Below are 17,980 nucleotides of genomic sequence, written 5' to 3'. Positions count from 1 at the left end.
GGCCTCCTTTCAAAGGAGGAGACAATGATGAATGGAGGGAGGGAGGGAGGGATGGGGTGAGGAAGGAATGGTGAGGCATGTGTACAGAGAGATGTGACTGTGTGACTCAAAGAGTGTTCTGGTATGGGTGGGGTTCTGGTTGACTGAGCGTCAGCCAATAGAAAATCACCTCTATCAAAAAGAACTGTTCACCACCACCCATGGTGGGAGCCACCGTTTCCATAGAGATGGAGATGAGATGGAGAGGGTGAGAAACTGTTAAACTAGCTCATCTCAATCACCATTCACAAACACAGACACTCACAGGTTTGTTTTACATGAGGCCAAACCATTCACTCCCATTCAAATCTGTGTTCTTTAAAATCATTTGAATCCTGACACTAATTCTAACCCTAACCTTAACCCTTAATGTAATTCTAACCCTAACCTTAACCCTTAATGTAATTCTAACCATAACCTAACACATGCCCGCCCCCCACCGCCCTTCCCTCACATTCACCCCACATGAGGTTCCATCGAACACGACAGCAAGGCAGCCCTGGTGCCTCCTGGTCTCTCCACTCTCTCTGCAAAACCCCTAACAGACCTCCGAGCACAGTTCCACAGGAAGTACACACCACGCCATCACAGCTCCATTCCCCTGTTACTGGAAGATGGGACATGAAGGGGAACAGATTTTAACGGTGATGAATGGCCCTTCGTCCTAAACTCCAGCCCGCATTACTGCTCTCTGCTTAGTCCACACTTCCTGCTGCGACGGGGAGACTGACACAAATGGGAGAGAGGCCAGGGAATGTTTCTAGATGGGCCAGATAGAGAGACGGAGTTCGGTATCATCCCAGATAACAGGGGTGTGTGTCGGATAAATAATTCACGTCTCTAGAATTAGGTGGAAGTAAAACGACTGCCCTTGGAGTTTTTCTGTCTTCTGTGGTGGGTTCAGGATGCTTGAGGTGCAGTCCTGTGGACGTATGTGAAGCACTTTGTGACGTTGGCTTGCAAAAAGGGCTATCGTTTGATTTGAGGCTACCAAATTGTTCATTAGAAACCGAATGGTTAAAGAACCTGCAATTGTGTTTGTGTCTGTTGGGAGTGTGTGTCTGTGTGTGTGTGTGTGTGTGTGTGAGAGAGAGAGAGAGAGGATCAGTTAAGTGGGTAGGTGTGCAGTATTTATTGGCCCATGGAGATCGATGACAACCATGTGTGTGTGTGTGTGTGTGTGTGCGTGTCAGTGTTCAGACCATCACAGTTGATGGACGTGTACATTAGACCAGATACGGGATGTACAGGGTCTCAGTGGACGCTGGTGTAGTGCCTGCTGTATAGAGGAAGCCATAACCGCTGTGATGGACTTCTTGTAGAACTTGTTTTGAAGCCACAGTGAAACATGATGCCATGGTGAGAATGCCTATCTCTCTGAGGCCTGGTGTATATATTTATATGTGTAAATATAGGATTATAAAAGGATGGTCGTATGCGAAGGTGGGGACACAGACCCATTGCCTTTTGTAAATAATCTTTATTCATTCATGAAATCATTCATTCAATAACACATTTATGAATTCATTCAGTCATTCATACAATAACACATTCATAAATAAATACATTCATTCATTCATTCATTCATGTATTTCAGCTTGTGTTTCCCAGCCCCCTGACAGTGGTTTCAGCCAGGCCAGAGATTACTGGCTCTGACAGGTGACAGCAAGGCTGATTGAAGGAACCACAGCAGTCAATGTCTATCGATCCAGGCTGAAATATCATCCCAACTCCCTATAGGGAGGGTGTGTGTGTGTGTGTGTGTGTGGGGGGGGGGGGGGGGTTCGGGGGGGGGGGGGCGCTACCCTGGGAAGGGTTGATGGGGGTGGGATGGGAGGGCTTGTACAGTATCAAATGAAACAACCCTGGTTATAATAGTATGTTCTACTGGCCTTCCTTTGCTCCTGAAATATGAAAGTACATATGAAGGAACCACTGTCCTCTCTCCTCCTCTCCTTTCTCCTCTCACCCCCCTCCTCCCTCTGCCCCTCCTCCTCTGATGACTGTACACCTCCACCCTCTCACACCCCTCTGTCCTCCTCTCCTCTGTCCTCCTCTCTCCTCCCCCCCCCCCCGCTCCCCCCGCACACCTCTACCCTCTCACCCCCCCTCCCCTCTCCTTGTCCCCCCAGGCGTTCGGCCAGGCCTACTCAGCCCAGCGGAAGGTGGCGGAGGACGGGGAGACCAACGAGGAGAGCCTGCTGCAGGAGTCGGCCTCCAAGGAGGCGTACTACATGGGCCGCCTGCTGGAGCTGCAGGCGGAGGTCAAGATCAGCCGCTCCGTGGCGTCCAACTGCCAGGCGGAGAACGAACGCCTAGCCGCCCTCGTGCAGGAGCTACGAGAGGTCAGGGGGGGACGTGTGTGTGTGTGGGGGGGGGGTGTGTGTGTGTGTGTGTGTTGTGGTACGTGTAGGCAGGGTGTATGTGAGTGTCTGCGTGTGTGTTTGTGAGTTGTGTGTCTGTGTGAGTGGGGTATGTGTGTTGTGTGTGTATGCGTTTCTGCATGTGTTTGTGATTGTGTGTGTTGTGTTGTGTGTGAGTGTCTGTGTGAGAGTAGGGTGTGTGTCGTGGTGTGTGTGTGTGTGTGGGTGTGTGTGTGTGTCAGCAGACAGGAGTTCGGGCTGGGGTCAGTCTCCACAGTCACGACCCCATTGTGGAGAGCAGATCCGGAGCTGAGCTGGAGATGAGAGAAATGCACTGAGCTCTGCACATGTGTGGGGCAGGGGGTCAACCACACACAAACACACACACACACGTACACACGTACACACACATACTCACACACACACACACACACACTCTGGGGGCAGTCTCTCATTCAGTAGTTGACAGAAGGGAATCCAGCCGGCTGAATGATGGGTCAGTGTTTTGTCTGTTTCTGTGACCAATCCAAACCTTCCAACGTCATTCATTCAAACTGGCAGAGGAACGGAATAAAGACCGTATATCTTTACATGAACTTCTGTATAATACCGTAAACCAGATAGCTGATCAAAGACAATCCTCAGGCATTACAGTCTGACACAAGGCCAACTAGATTTTTGATTTGAAACTATTGACACAAGCATTATAGGACTTCTGTTAATACGGTAATATTCCCTTTATGGAACACTCTTCATGAATAAGACTTTTTGATCTTCGCTCTGAAAGCACTCAGAGAGTGGTGTGCGCTGTTTAGCGATGCCCTTCAAATGTCACCTGTGTGTTCTGTGAGAGGATCAGAGAAGGCCGTCGCCCTTTGATGATGCGTTCATTAGCTTCCGATTGGCTCGGCGGGACCTTATTTGCATGCAGGCCACATGTTAACGAAGAGGAGTGTTGCTTTCATTTGGAGAGACAGGCCCCTCAGAGACCGGAGGGGCGGGGTTTGTCACGGCTGTGCCTCATCAACGAGACTCCTCAGCACCCAGTGGAACACAAACAACTTCAACAGCAACACACAGAACCACACACACACACAGACAATAACACACACACACACACTAAAACACACACAGACACCCACCCCCACACACACACACACACACCCACAGACACACACCCACACAAACACACACCCACACACCCACACAGACACTCACACACACAGTAACACACACAGACACACACACTAACACACACAGTAACACACACTAACACACACACTAACACACACAGACACACACACTAACACACACAGACACACACACTAACACACACACTAACACACACAGACACACACACTAACACACACACTAACACACAGACACACACATACCCGTGTACACACATTCTGTACAGACCATGCCATAAACTCTGGAGGATTAGTGAATGTTCTCAGACACCTCCTCTCAACAGGGAACTGGCAACCTTTCCTCCTTCTAAGAACACGGCAAAGGAATATAATCTCACCGTCTCCCAGTTGAAGAGGTATTCCTCCTGGTTTCTGTGGAGGAAGTTGACATTTACAGTCACCCAGAAGTGCTGAGGACGATGGTTTTTTGACCCAGAAGTGCTGAGGACGATGGTTTTTTGACATTTGTGGTCACCGCTAGAATGTCTCCCCTTTATACATCGTCAGTCTCTAGTTTGCTCCGGTTACCAGGCAGGTTGGGAATGAGGCTGTGGTCGGATCTGAACACTTTATCTTGCAGGGGACCAGAGTGCTGACTCGTTGCTTTCTGGAGGCAATTTGTTTCATACCGTCTCTCCTAGTCTGCCTCTTCCTCCTCCCAACTTCAGAGGGGATACAGGAATGTGTGATTTGGTGTGTGTGTGTGTGTGTGTGTGATTTGGTGTGTGTGTGTGTGATTTGGTGTGTGTGTGATGATGTGTGATTTGGTGTGTGTGATGATGTGCGATGATGTTGCGGTAAGACGAGTGTAACACACTGCATGATCTCACACTAACACTATTGCACACACACACACACACGCTTACTCGCACACATACACATGTTCACACGCACACACACTCACACACATACACCCACACTCTACACACGCATATTGTACACACTCACGCTCTATGCACATTTAACGTACACACTCTCACACACACCCACACACCCATGAACACACCCACACACACATTCACCCCCACACACCCACACACACCCATGAACACACCTACACACACATTCACCCCCACACACCCACACACACACCCACACACACACACCCCCACACACCCCCACACCCGCCGTGTGTCGGTGCTGAGCGGTGTCTCCCGGTGCTTCCAGAGCACAGAGGCCCTGGAGCTGCAGAGGACCAGGATGAGGGAGGAGGTCAGGGAGTACAAGTTCAGAGAGACACGGCTGCTGCAGGACTACACTGAGCTGGAGGAGGAGAACATCACCCTGCAGAAACTGGTCTCCACCCTCAAGCAGAACCAGGTCAGTACAGCTGTTGCTACGGATACTACTGTACATGAGGAAGCATGACTTAACCTCTGCTGCTGTACCCCCCATCTACCCTCCTCCCACCCCACCCCTCCCTCCTCCCACCCCACCCCTCCCTCCTCCCACCCCACCCCTCCCTCCTCCCACCCCACCCCTCCCTCCTCCCACCCCACCCCATCCCCTCCCCCCCCCCTCCAGGTGGAGTACGAGGGGCTGAAGCATGAGATCAAGGTGCTGGAGGAGGAGACGGTTCTCCTGAACAGCCAACTGGAGGACGCGCTACGTTTGAAGGACATCTCCGAAAGCCAATTAGAGGAGGCCCTGGACGCGCTGAAGAGCGAGCGCGAGCAGAAGAACAGCCTGAGGAAGGAGCTGGCCAATCACATCAGCGTGAGCGACAGCGTGTACGGCGCCGGAGCCCACCTGGCTCTGGACGGCCTCAAGTTCCCAGACGACACCCCGACCAATGGGACGGCAGGGCCCCTCGGCAACGGCAACAGCGAGGACAGCAACCGCTGTAACGGACACCTGCACGGAGGCACGGGATTGGCTAAGATGAACGGGGAGTTCCGCTCCTCCAGGAAGGGGGAGGGTCTGAATCCAGTGTCTGATCTCTTCAGCGAGCTCAACCTGTCAGAGATGCAGAAGATGAAACAACAGCTGCTGCAGGTATGTTGCTGTTCTGGTGCGTAAAGACCAGACGGGGGGGATTCACATAACCTTCTTGAGAAGACATTTCTTTTTATAAATGTTATTTTCTTCTTATCTACTTACTGAGGAAAAAAAGTGTAGAAAATGTTGTATTCACCTCGCACAAAAGTTCTTAAGAACATCCTTACGGTTGTTCTTTAGAAAAAACTAAATGTCCTCAAGATAATATTTCTTCCACAAACTGCGGTTAGGAGCATTCTTTCAAACTTCCCAATCGGAGGATTCTTGTGAATTCGGCCCCAGAGTGAGAGAGGGATTCACACACCTTCTATCAGATGGAGGCCGTGCTGAACGAGACAGACACGTCGAGTCACATGGCCAAAGTGTCTGAGCCCCCCAACCCTGACCACACAGCCTCACATGCAGCCCAACCCTGACCACACAGCCTCACATGCCCCCCAACCCTGACCACACAGCCTCACAAGCCCCCCAACCCTGACCACACAGCCTCATGAGCAGCCCAACCCTGACCACACAGCTTCATGAGCAGCCCAACCCTGACCACACAGGCTCATGAGCTGAGAATGGACTCCCGTTAGTAACACAGCACACAACATTCAGACTGATTAGTTTGACAGTGTTCTACATCACCGGGAGGTTGCCAAGCTGACATCCTTGTTGAAAAGAAGTAATTCACTCCCTTCAGTCCGACGAGCATCCTCGTTCACCCTGAGAGAATCGATAGCGCTTACTCTGAGGAACACAATCAGTGGTTTCTTCGGCTGAGGCATTAAGAGGCTGCCATTGACTTCCTTCTCCTCACCGCCACTGTATACCCAGGTAGAGCAGGGAGGAGAGGAGAAGGGGGGGGGGAGAGGGGAGGGGAGAGGGGGGAGGGGGGAGAGGGGTGATGAGGTAAGGGGAGATCAGGGTGTGATTGGCTAGCACTCAGCCAATCACACGACTCAGATACACGCCTATCCAGAGCAACGTTCAAACACAGGAGGTAAAAAGTACAGCAGGACATCAAGGATCAGCGTAGGATCAGCGTAGGATCAGCGTAGGATCAGCGTAGCGGCGCTTGTGTAGCGGCCGTGGAGATCTCGTGCAGGACTTATAGCCTGCATGGAGAATACCAAATCGAATTCCTAGTATCTGTATACATGGCGAAATAAAGTTGAATTGAATTGACCCAGTTTATCAAGAGAGCGCTCTCTCAGATGACGGTTGATGTGTTGTGACTGTAGCCTGTGGATATCACCCGTGGCAAAGTGCTGACAGGGTCTGTCTCCCCAGGGTCAACAGGAAAGGTCACGTTTACACATGTGTACACCATAACAGCCAACTGACGTTGCTGGGTCTGTTATGTGGGTTTTGAATGGTGACATGATTCAACCATGTCACCAAGGGTTACCTGGGGACCTTTCGAGCACATTCAATCAGAGTGTGGAGTAGGGGAGAGGAGGGGAGGGGAGGGGAGGGGAGGGGAGAGAGGAGGGGTGAGGAGAGGAGAGGAGGGGAGAGGAGAGGAGAGGAGGGGAGAGAGGAGGGGTGAGGAGAGGAGGGGAGAGGAGAGGAGAGGAGGGGAGGGGAGAGGAGAGGAGAGGAGAGGAGAGGAGGGGAGGGGAGGGGAGGGGAGGGGAGAGGAGAGCAGACGGAGCAGAACAAGAGGGAGAGAACAGTAGAGCAGACGGAGCAGCTATTGGTTGTCCACATGGTGACAAGTGGACAGGAATAGAAGCAATCGTATGGAGAACACACACACACACAGAACACACACAGAACACACAGAACACACACACACAGGGAGAAGACACGAGGGACAACAAGTATGAACTCACTGTACACACATAGCATCCGTTACAGACAACACAGCTGTGGGCAGACGCACGCACACACACACACAATCACACACTCACACACACAGACACACACAATACACACAGGGGCATAATGTGCACATACAGTGTGATAAATTAGTTGTGCGAATATAACATAAACACACATAATCGTAACAACAGAACACATACAATACTCTCTCCTTGAATTGAATTTTTATTGTACTTTGAAGCAAGAGGATAGAAAGTGGCTGATTGCATTTGTGGTTCCTAAATGCATTAGTCATTTCATTTTAAATGGATGTTCCCTCTTGGGTTAATGTAGTTTTTAGTTAAACATTAGCAGCTTTTAATTGCTTTCAGGGGTGGGGTTTCTGACCCTGACTGCAGGACTGTATGTACTCTAATATCAGGGACACCAGGACTGTATGTACTCTAATATCAGGGACACCAGGACTGTATGTACTCTAATATCAGGGACACCAGTCGGCTTCAAGCATTGTGAGGAACCTCCTCTCCACCCCTCTCTTTACTGGCTCGCTCGCTCCCCAGCCCTCTCTCTCTCTCTTCCCCTCTCTTCCTGGCTCTCTCCTTCCTTCTCTCTCTTTCTTCCTTTCTCTCCTTCTCTCCCTCTCCTCTTCTCTCTCTCTCTCTCTCTCTCTCTCTCTCTCTCTCTCTCTCTCTCTCTCTCTCTCTCTCCCTGTCCTCTCTCTCTCTCTTCTTCCCCCTCCCTCTCTTTCTTTCTTCCTCTGCTTCTCTTTCTCTTGCTTTCTCCGTCTTTCCTTATCCTTCTCTCCCTCACCTTTCTCTCTCTCTCTCCCCCGTCTCTCTCTCTCCACCCCCTGTCTCTCTCCCCCCCCGTCTCTCTCTCTCCCCCCCGTCTCTCTCCCCCCCGTCTCTCTCTCTCCCCCCTGTCTCTCTCTCTCTCTCCCCCCCTGTGTCTCTCTCTCCCCCCCCCGTATCTCTCTCTCTGTGGAGTCTTGTTTCCAGGTGTGAACACAGGGTGAGAAAACACACTGACACATCACTCAGCTCCCCTGTTCTGTGGTGCAGTGCTAATTGGTGAAATTTGAGGTCCTCCCCACACACACACGCACACACACACACACACAGCCACACACACATATTCTTACATACACACAACCACACACACACACACACACAGTACATACTGTGCTTCCACCAACTCAGAGACTAAATATGCAGATTTCATTACATACCACCAACAGGAGGACCCGAGGTTTTCGCAGTGCAGGTTCTGCTGAACTCTGACTAATATGCCGACTCAGTCTCAAGTTTATGAATGTGTTTGTTTCGTATGCCTGGGCGTCCCCCAGAAGGGGATCGATGGAGTTTCACAGCCTCAGCGCCAGTTCGTCCTGGAGGGGCTGAGCTGTCTGACTGCCACGGTGGCCGATCAGAAAGCTATTAAACAGCACTTCAGTTCAATTGCGAGAACACTTGCGGCGTTGTGCTTAATCTGTGACAACAACGCCATGATACATTACACTCCACAGCTATTTCCTTCAACACCCTTGTGATCAAGCTGAAAGGAAATTAATTGTAAATAACTTGCGATACAGCAGTAAGCTTCATAACAAAACTTTTTTTTGTATTGCTTTTCTGTTTCTGATCATGAAGTATACAATGGGGGGAAGGGAATTGTTTAGTGGTTAGAGCTTTTGCCTGCAGATCGAGAGATCCCAAGTACATCTCTCTCATCTCTCTCTCTCTTCGGATAAAACGGTCAGCTAAATGAATACATTGAGAAATGGTATTCTTTGCTGATAAATAAGTTGTAAGCATGTTCACGTAGGTGTGTGGTCTGAGCATGTTCACGTAGGTGTGTGGTCTGACCGTTAATACAACTTCAGTGTTGGGATTCATCCCCCGAGTGGGGTGCAGATCCCTTCCCCTCTGTGACCTGACCTGCAGTGTGCCCTCCCGTCCTGCAGGTGGAGCGAGAGAAGGCCGTGCTGCTGCTGAGCCTCCAGGAGTCCCAGACCCAGCTGCAGCACACGCAGGGCGCCCTGTCCGAACAGCACGAGCGCATGCACCGCCTCACCCAGCACGTCAACGGACTGAGGCGTTGCCACGGCGACGACAAGAACGCCGACGAGCAGGAAAGCGAGAAGCCCGACGGCAGCCCCTCCCCCCCCGGTCGCCACGCCGACAACGAGGTGGTGGACATGGACATCCACGGGTTCGAGATCCTGGAGTGTAAGTACAAGGTGGCGGTTACCGAGGTGATCGATTTGAAGGCGGAGCTAAAGGCCCTGAAGGAGAAGTACAACCAGTGCGTGGAGGGCCAGGGGGAGGAGCTAAGCGGACGAGAGGGGTGCGTCCAGGCGCTGAACGAGCAGGTGATTCGCCTGGAGCGAAGCTCCCGCGAAGGCCGCGAGAAGCTGACGTCCCTGGAGGCGGAGCTGACGTCCCTGGAGGCGGAGCTTCGGGCGGCGACGGGCATGGCCGGGGAGACCCAGGCCATGCTGAACACGGCGCAGGACGAGCTGGTGACCTTCAGCGAGGAGCTGGCCCAGCTCTACCACCACGTCTGCCTCTGCAACAACGAGACGCCCAACCGCGTCATGCTGGACTACTACCGCCAGAGCCGTGTGACCCGCAACGGCAGCCTGAAGGGCCCAGAGGACCCGCGCGCCCTCCTCTCCCCTCGCCTGGCCCGCCGCCTGGCCGCCGCCGCCGCCTCGCTCGAACCCCCGCGCAGCCCCCTGGACTCCCCCTCCCGGGACCCCCAGGGAGGGGACGCCTCCGCAGGGGGGCGGGAGTCCCCGGCCCCCGGTGCACTCACCCAGGGCAGCCCCACCCGGACCCCCATGGGCTCCCCGGTCATCAGCATCTCTCCCTCCCCCTCCCCGGTGCCCGAGGCTGGGGGGGACCTCCGCAAGGAGCCCATGAACATCTACAACCTGAACGCCATCATCCGGGATCAGATCAAGCACCTCCAGCGGGTTGTGGACCGCTCCCTGCAGCTGTCCCGGCAGAGGGCCGCGGCCAGGGAGCTGGCCCCCATGCTGGACAAGGACAAGGAGGCCTGCCTGGAGGAGATCCTCAAGCTCAAGTCCCTGCTCAGCACCAAGAGGGAGCAGATCGCCACCCTCAGGCTGGTCCTCAAGGCTAACAAGCAGGTAAGGAGATATGCAGACTCTGGATGTGGACAAATCCTGTCCTGGGAAGAATCCCGAATCTAATCCTAATCCCTAAACCCTGTCTCTTAGACGGCGGAGGTGGCCCTAGCTAACCTGAAGAGCAAATACGAGAACGAGAAGTCGATGGTGACGGAGACCATGATGAAGCTGAGGAACGAGCTGAAGGCCCTGAAGGAGGACGCCGCCACCTTCTCCTCGCTGCGCGCCATGTTCGCCACACGGTGAGCGGCATGCTGGGAAGTCAGAGCACGTTAGCCAATGGCTGTTGAGGAGAAGACGTGCGGTGTGTCAGGAAGAAAGTGTGCAAAGATGGAAAACCTTTCTATTCTCTTCTCGAGTCAAGTTGTTCTTCTCACCTCTCCACTCAAATGTTCCCCTGTCTTTCTCTATACTTATCGCTCTCCCTCGCATTCTCTCTCTCTCCCTTTCTCCCTGTTGCTCTCTCTCTTCCCCCCCATATCTCCCCTCCCCTCCACTCCTCTCCTCCTCCCCTCCACTCCTCCTCCCCAGGTGTGATGAGTATGTGACCCAGCTGGATGAGATGCAGAGGCAGCTGGCCGCGGCCGAGGACGAGAAGAAGACCCTGAACTCGCTCCTCCGCATGGCCATCCAGCAGAAGCTGGCCCTGACCCAGCGCCTGGAGGACCTGGAGTTCGACCACGAGCTGACCTACCGCGGCCGCGGAGCCAAGGTGCCCAGGATCAGGACCAGCCCGCCCAAAGTAAGTCGCCGGGCGGCAGTCACCGCCCCCCCCAGCCCCACCATGGTCCACAGACCCTCCGGTATCACCATCACCCCCCATTCCTTCCACCACACCACCCTGAGCAGCTCTCCTTCCCTGGAGCTCCCCCCTTCCCTGTCCCTGTCCCCATCCCCCTGGTCGTCCCCAGACCCACCACCCCAGACCTCCACCCTGCCCCCCCTGGGGCACCCCGATTGGTCCCTGGGCACCCAGACCTTCCTCATAGACCCCCATGCTCTCAGCCTGGAGTTCAGACGGCTCGTCCACACTCGAGACTCCACCCAGCGGTCGCCTAGCTCCGCCCCTGCAACCCCCTACCGGCGGAGTAGGTGAACACCCAACACACCCTCCGGGCCACCCCTTGCCCTTGTGCCTACAGTTCCCAGAATCCCCCAGCCGGGCTGAGAGGATTGGTAAAGACACTGAGAGGAAGACAGACTGGTTTCCACTCTCTCACATCCTGTGACTATCTTCTCAGGGACATGATATGATGAGGGGCCCGATGAGAAAAAAAGATAGTTTGTGACTCAGTTTGGTAGGATACTTCAGATGATGTGTTCTTGCTCTGTATAGTTACATTATAACAAGTGAATGTGGATACAAAACCCAGGCGATCCAAAGTTTTACAGATAGATACACCGACGGATAAATTGCATTTTAGAAACAGTTTGATGGAAATCATTTGAAGGCGATCTTTCTCTCCTTTTTCTGTTATTTGACACCATGCAGTGTGGTTGTATAGGATTTCCCCCTGTAGCTATTTGGCTCAGAAAAGCCTGAAAGATTTCAGAGTGGGAGCTGAGTGCTCTGCTAAGTGTCTCACATCATCGTTCTCATCTCGCCTCCTCTGGTAACCATCATTTCACACCCACGATCAACAGTCAGGCCATCGATTTCCCCTGTTTTTCTTCATTGCATGTGTTAATCATTCACTTGGTGTCATGAAAATGAGCTTGTAGCTGACTTACTAGCCTGGCTGTGTCCACCCTTACTCAGCCTGGGAGGACTGTTGTGATGTGGTATTCATTTACCGACAGCGCCACCTGGTGGCCGAGTCCTAGAAGTACAGCCAACCGTCAACTCCCTCCAAATCATCATAAACAGTATGAATGTACGGCAAAATTGCTCATTTAAAGTTTGTATTGATAAACCCTGTAGAAACCTCTGTAGAAATCATTACAGTTCGTAGAAACCTTGAAGTTTCTTTTTTTTTCTTGTGTTACGATATCATTGTTAAGGCATGCTGTGGTATTTCCAATTGTTCCACCTCCTGCTGCGGAGCAAAAAGCATTTGACAGGCGAATCCTTCTCTGGGTTTGATTAGCCAGGTCTGTAGGGAGAGCGCTCCACCCCAGAGCAGCGTGGAAACCAGTGTGCCTCCTCTCCGCGTCCAGATTGTCTACACTGCAGCCAGGTTGTTGAGAAGATACAGGCATGTTGTGATGGATATTTCTTAGGATATTCCAAGCATGTTCTAGTGTTGTGAGATCCGATCAACCGCTGTGTAGCTGCAGTGTAAGGCACCTGGAATGACCTCAGTGGCCCCTGACAACTCTCCTGGGAAACCCCAACTAGCCCTGGCCTAACTGGATGTCACAGGCCCTTAGATAGTCGCCCCCCCCCCCCCACCCCTCCCTCACCCCTCCTCTCCCCCACACCCTCCTGCCTGCAGGTGTCTCATCCTCCATGTCCGGCACTGGTACGAGAGGCTGTCCTGTCAAATGCTGTTTGTGCCTTTCCCTTCCTCTGACAATCAGAATACAAGCATGCCACGTTGTATATCTGAAGACAGCATCCTTGTTTATGCTCACTTAGATTACCGTAAAGGCTCGTTCACACTGCCCAAACACACACCAACACGCACCAACAGACAGAAGTTGTTGGGTTGTGTCGGTTTGGTGCGATGTGCCTGTTGGTGTTTGTTGGAGCTGTGTGAAAACGACAGTTATCTTTCCAAACGTTCTAAACCCAACAGCCGACAGGAGAATGGTTGGTGCTTGTTGTGGTTTGTTAGACATTGTCGGTGCAGTGTGAACTGGCCCTTAAGTCCCAATGTTGGTGACACACATGGGAGCAGCACCAGCTCTCTGTTGAAGCGTCATGGTGGACTGCGGACGAACGGTGTGGATCCATGCTGCTGGGTTTGTGGTTCATGTACAGGCGTGTTCTGCTGTGTGTTATATCCATGATGTTTGTATGTGTTTCTTTTGTGCAGCACAGACAAATACAGTACTGGATTTGAACGTGTGCGTAAACGCTTTGTCTTTTGTCTCCTGGTGTGTCCTTTTTGTGTGTGCCTGTATTCTTGGTTGTGAGTTGTGTGTGTGTGTGTGTGTGAGTGTTTGGTTATAAGATAAGATATACTTTAATGTCCCCATAGGATGTCTGTGTGCATGTGTTCATGTGTGTAAGTACGCGTGTGTACGTGTGTGTGTGTGCATGTGTGTACATGTGTGTGTGTGTGTGCTGGAAGTGTGTGAGCAGTGCAGTCTGTCCTGGAGTCAGATGGGACTGGGCTGCAGTAATGAACAGACCGCCAGATGTCACAAACGACCGGGGCTCATTATGGATCTGACTGTATACAATTGCAACAAAGGGTCTTTGGTTTGTTGCCGTATGAAGTCCCAGGCATCTCTATCTCTCTGCCGAGCCTGTCTTCTCTGTTTGTGTCTGTCCCTCGCTCTCATCCTGACTGTGTTGCCTCTCTGTATATCTGTCTAATGTATCAGTCTCTCGCAGATTGTCAGCAGCCTGTCGCCTCAGTATCGACACTCTCCCCACAACTTAGGAGAGAGAGAGCCCTCCTAGGTGTCCACAGGTAAACACACACACACACACACACAGACCTCTGATCTGTCTCTACCTTTCTGTTTCTCCCTCTCCTTTCTGCTTTTTTTGCTCTCTTCTTCACTCTCCCTCTCCTTCTCGTTCTTTGTTTCTCTCCCTCTCCTTCTCTCAGTCTCTCCTTCTCTCAGTCTCCCTCTCTCCCTCCACTTCCCTCCCTGTCCTTCTGTCTCTCTCCCTCTCCCCCTCTCCTCTCTTTCTCTCTTTCTCCCTCACTCATCGCGCCACGGGCCCGCAGCGTCACACGGTAACAGACTGTCACACATCAGGTCACAGACAGTGAAGCTCTGTGCTCTCAGGCACTGTGTGTTTAAACTGTGCACTGTTCCGAGTATCACACTTGTCTTAGTAAACCTCATGAACGTGTTGAATGACCACAGCGCAGAGCGCTCAGAGAGCTTTCTCTCTCCCTCTCCTTCTCGTTCTTTCTGTATCCCTCTCCTTCCCTCAGTCTCTCCCTTTCCTTCTCTCAGTCTCCCTGTCTCCCTCCACTTCCCTCGCTCTCATTCTCTCCTCTCTCTCTGAGAGAGAGCGCTCAGAGAAGCGAGGATGAGAGAGGAGAGAAGACTGTCACACCGGCTCACTGTAACCTAGCTTAGCGGGAGACAAGGGTAGTGTTACTGTATTCATATCATAGCATACAGAATTTTCACTGCACTGATTGAGTGAACAGAGTTAGCAACTGTGCTACTGTATGTGAACAGTCTACAGTAGACACACACTCACACTAATACATTCATGGTTATGCATGGCACATGTATCACTTGTTACAGCCTCACAGTCCAAATAAACCTCTTTATGAAAGGTTAAACTTGAATTTTATCATCTCAGTGACTTGGCCAGGTAGCGTAACACACATTGAGTATGTAGGTAGCTGCTGAAAGGTCTGGTGTTGTCTATCACCTCCTAATCCTTGCTCCGGTCAGGATCTAGCCAATGTCTAAACCTCCAGTATGTTAAATCTTCATTCCTTGTTTTCTCGTTCCCGTTAAAACAGTGTCCTTGCTTTGATCATGCTTGGAAACTGCTTTAGCCCCTCCCCCCTGGTACGGTTTTGATGTTGTTGGTTTAAATAAAGGATAGTTTTGACTTTCTTTCCTGGTTTTTCTCTCTCCTCTCACTATCTTCTCATCTCTCCATCCTACATCACTCAGTTCTAACATAGGGGCAGCCCTCCAGGAAGACATGAAGGCCCACTCCAGCAGCAGTCAGCCCCCCCTGTGACCCTCCCAGCGACCTGGTTCAGAAGCCCCAATGTCCCGGCCCCTAACCCTTCCTGCCCACAGCCATCCTGCATCCTCACGGAGCCACACAGACACTCCGCTCCGGGGAGAGGGGGTTCTAGCCCCCTCAGAACCTGGCAACGCCCCGGCCCAGTTGCCTGTTCTCTGTGACCATTCATCAGCAACGTCCCGCCCCCTCACGCCCACTGCTGTCATTCCTGGTTGGCAGGGTTGCCAGTTCCAGACACACTGCTGCTCATTGGCTGGACGGGAATGACATCACATCCTGTTGAGTGGAGAGTGGACAGAGGAAGTAGATAGGATTGGAAATGTAGAGGGAATAATTCATGTCCTGTATCAATTTTTACTATCTATTTATTATCTATTTACTTCCTATTTATTTATTTATGGGTTTTCCTTATGTTTTTGTATTTATTATGCCGAATTGATAAGTGGATCATTTGAATGTTTGTTGGTCTTTCTTTGAAATGAACTTGACAAGATGTAAATCATTGCTGTGGTGTTCAACTTGAATTACGAGAATAGATTCTTATTCATTGATGATTAGCTATAATCATTTTCTCCTTGATAGCTGCCAAAAGAGAGAGAGAAAAAACTGTTGACCAAAAATCTTTTTATTTTATGGATAAGTATAACCCGTTTTCCTTCTGGTGAAGTGAAATGGTTTCAAACTTGCCTAACATTTGACATGAAACTGTCTAGTAAGATGAAATGTTAGAGTACATTACAGTACCCAGTTCTGTATCCTCTAAATGACTTGTTGAAAAATGTGAAAATTCATCAGCGTTGTTTAGGAGAGAATAATGGTTAAGCTCTACAGTGTTTCCAGCAGAACATTGCTTGTAGTGCGGTGGATGACCAAACTACCACCTAATGCCACTTCTCTTGAATTGCTTGTTCTTTTTATACAGATTGTTTTGCAAGACATACACATATATACTATATTTTTTACTTAAGTTGTTTTCTACTGCAGTGTCTGAGGTGGTTGTGTTTTGTCCAGTAGTCCAGCTCTCTGGAGAGACAGCCGCCGGGAGCAAAAATAAGGGAAAGTCAGGAAAAAGTAGAATGAGATGAACGAGACAGAGAGAGAGAGAGTTCTAACACTTAGATGGGAAACAAATCGGTGAAGACATAATGAGATGATCTGGGGTTCGGAGGACTGACACGAGGCAGCAAACACAGACTGAGGTGGAATTGAAAACAAAGAAGAAGAAGAACATCGTCTCGGACTAGAACCGTAACTGGCCCAGAGACGCTCTCACGGAGACTTGCTCCTGTCTGGATGAGGCCTTTCGGGGCAAACCCGGGGCTAAACCGGTTGACTTGACCTTGGAGTGAGCTAACAAGGCCAGAGCAGAGCATAGCTGTATCATATACATATATTACCTGGAATAATATATAATATTATCCCATGTAGATTCTTGACCCCCCCCCTCTACCGTCCTCAGCATATTCAACAGAGGACACCCCCTCCCTCAGATAGGGCAAGCCTTCGGACACTCCCTCCCTCAGATAGGGCAAGCCTTCGGACACCCCCTCCCCCAGATAGGGCAAGCCTTCGGACACTCCCTCCCTCAGATAGGGCAAGCCTTCGGACACTCCCTCCCTCAGATAGGGCAAGCCTTCGGACACCCCCTCCCTCAGATAGGGCAAGCCGTCTAACAAAGCTAGCTCAGATCTTATAATATTGTGTCATCTTACAATACTGTTTTACATCATCGGGTTCCACAGTAATTGCAGTGGTGACCTCCATCTTCTAAGTATCCTTATTTTCAAGCACAATACACCTGATGCAGTACTATGTTTCAAAGCAACCATACCGGTCGGTGTGGACTCTGTGGTAGGATATTCTGGTTGAGTTAGCTCAGTGGCTTCTCGACTGGTTCTGATACCATGGCAACCGAGCTGACTGGCCACAGGAAGTGATCTGGAGAGGCTTCCCGGATTCTTCTTTGTGTGTTCTGTCAATACTGTTACAATAAGTTATCTGTTCAAACAGCCTCACCTGAATTGATCCAAGGTGAGGAGAGAGTGTTCAGTTTGATCCTGCCTGTGTTTTGTTTGAGTTACATGATGCTCATCTTCCTCTCTGACCCAACACCGGAGGAATCCACTCACAGCTGGGTTCTATTGGTCATGCCTGGACAAGACACGTTTATTGAAGAAAAAAAGGTTGTTTGAATACACAAAATAACCTGCTCTGGTTACCTCTGTGTCTTCCTGTTAGATGTTAGGCAATGAAATTCGTTTAAAAAACACACTGTTGGGCATTCTTTTCCCAGTGTTGGTGGGTGTTTGTTGTAGGTGGGACTTGGGTCTAGTTATAGGCATTGGTGTTTGGTATGTTGATTAATGCCTGTTTTAAGTTGTTGGATTTCTGTCTTCGTCGACTGTATGTTTCTGGGATTGTTTCTCCTGTAAACCACACGTTGGAACAGCAGGATAATAAGTATTTTAAGAATCATAATTCCATTGTAGTTTTTAACCAACAATCAAAAGTGGGCAATGAGTTTTGGTTTCTCTCTGGGTTATTTTGCACAATATCAGTAAACCATGCAGAGACAGAAATTAAAGAA

The 17,980-nt window shown here is 50.9% G+C and overlaps 1 protein-coding gene across 3 annotated transcripts in view; it reads left to right on the top strand.

Moving 5' to 3' along the window:
* bicd1a (bicaudal D homolog 1a) overlaps window positions 1-16,843 on the top strand; it is a 33,288-nt gene extending 16,445 nt beyond the window's left edge. Inside the window, exons 2-9 of one of the 3 annotated variants that reach the window (XM_062461093.1) lie at window positions 2,172-2,384; window positions 4,760-4,912; window positions 5,117-5,587; window positions 9,363-10,553; window positions 10,644-10,795; window positions 11,085-11,295; window positions 14,056-14,134; window positions 15,315-16,843. In XM_062461093.1, the coding sequence (XP_062317077.1) occupies window positions 2,172-2,384; window positions 4,760-4,912; window positions 5,117-5,587; window positions 9,363-10,553; window positions 10,644-10,795; window positions 11,085-11,295; window positions 14,056-14,124 (2,460 nt within the window). In that variant the 3' untranslated portion in view covers window positions 14,125-14,134; window positions 15,315-16,843. Of the gene's footprint in view, window positions 1-2,171; window positions 2,385-4,759; window positions 4,913-5,116; window positions 5,588-9,362; window positions 10,554-10,643; window positions 10,796-11,084; window positions 13,677-14,045; window positions 14,135-15,314 lie in introns of those variants that run through there. The other 2 variants (XM_062461092.1, XM_062461091.1) reach the window with 2 other exon arrangements.
* The last annotated feature ends 1,137 nt before the right edge of the window (window positions 16,844-17,980 follow it).

This window comes from Osmerus eperlanus, chromosome 5 (genome assembly GCF_963692335.1).
Source record: "Osmerus eperlanus chromosome 5, fOsmEpe2.1, whole genome shotgun sequence".
In the NCBI taxonomy this organism is placed as follows: Eukaryota; Metazoa; Chordata; class Actinopteri; order Osmeriformes; family Osmeridae; genus Osmerus; species Osmerus eperlanus.
This window is presented reverse-complemented; position numbering and strand designations above follow the sequence as displayed.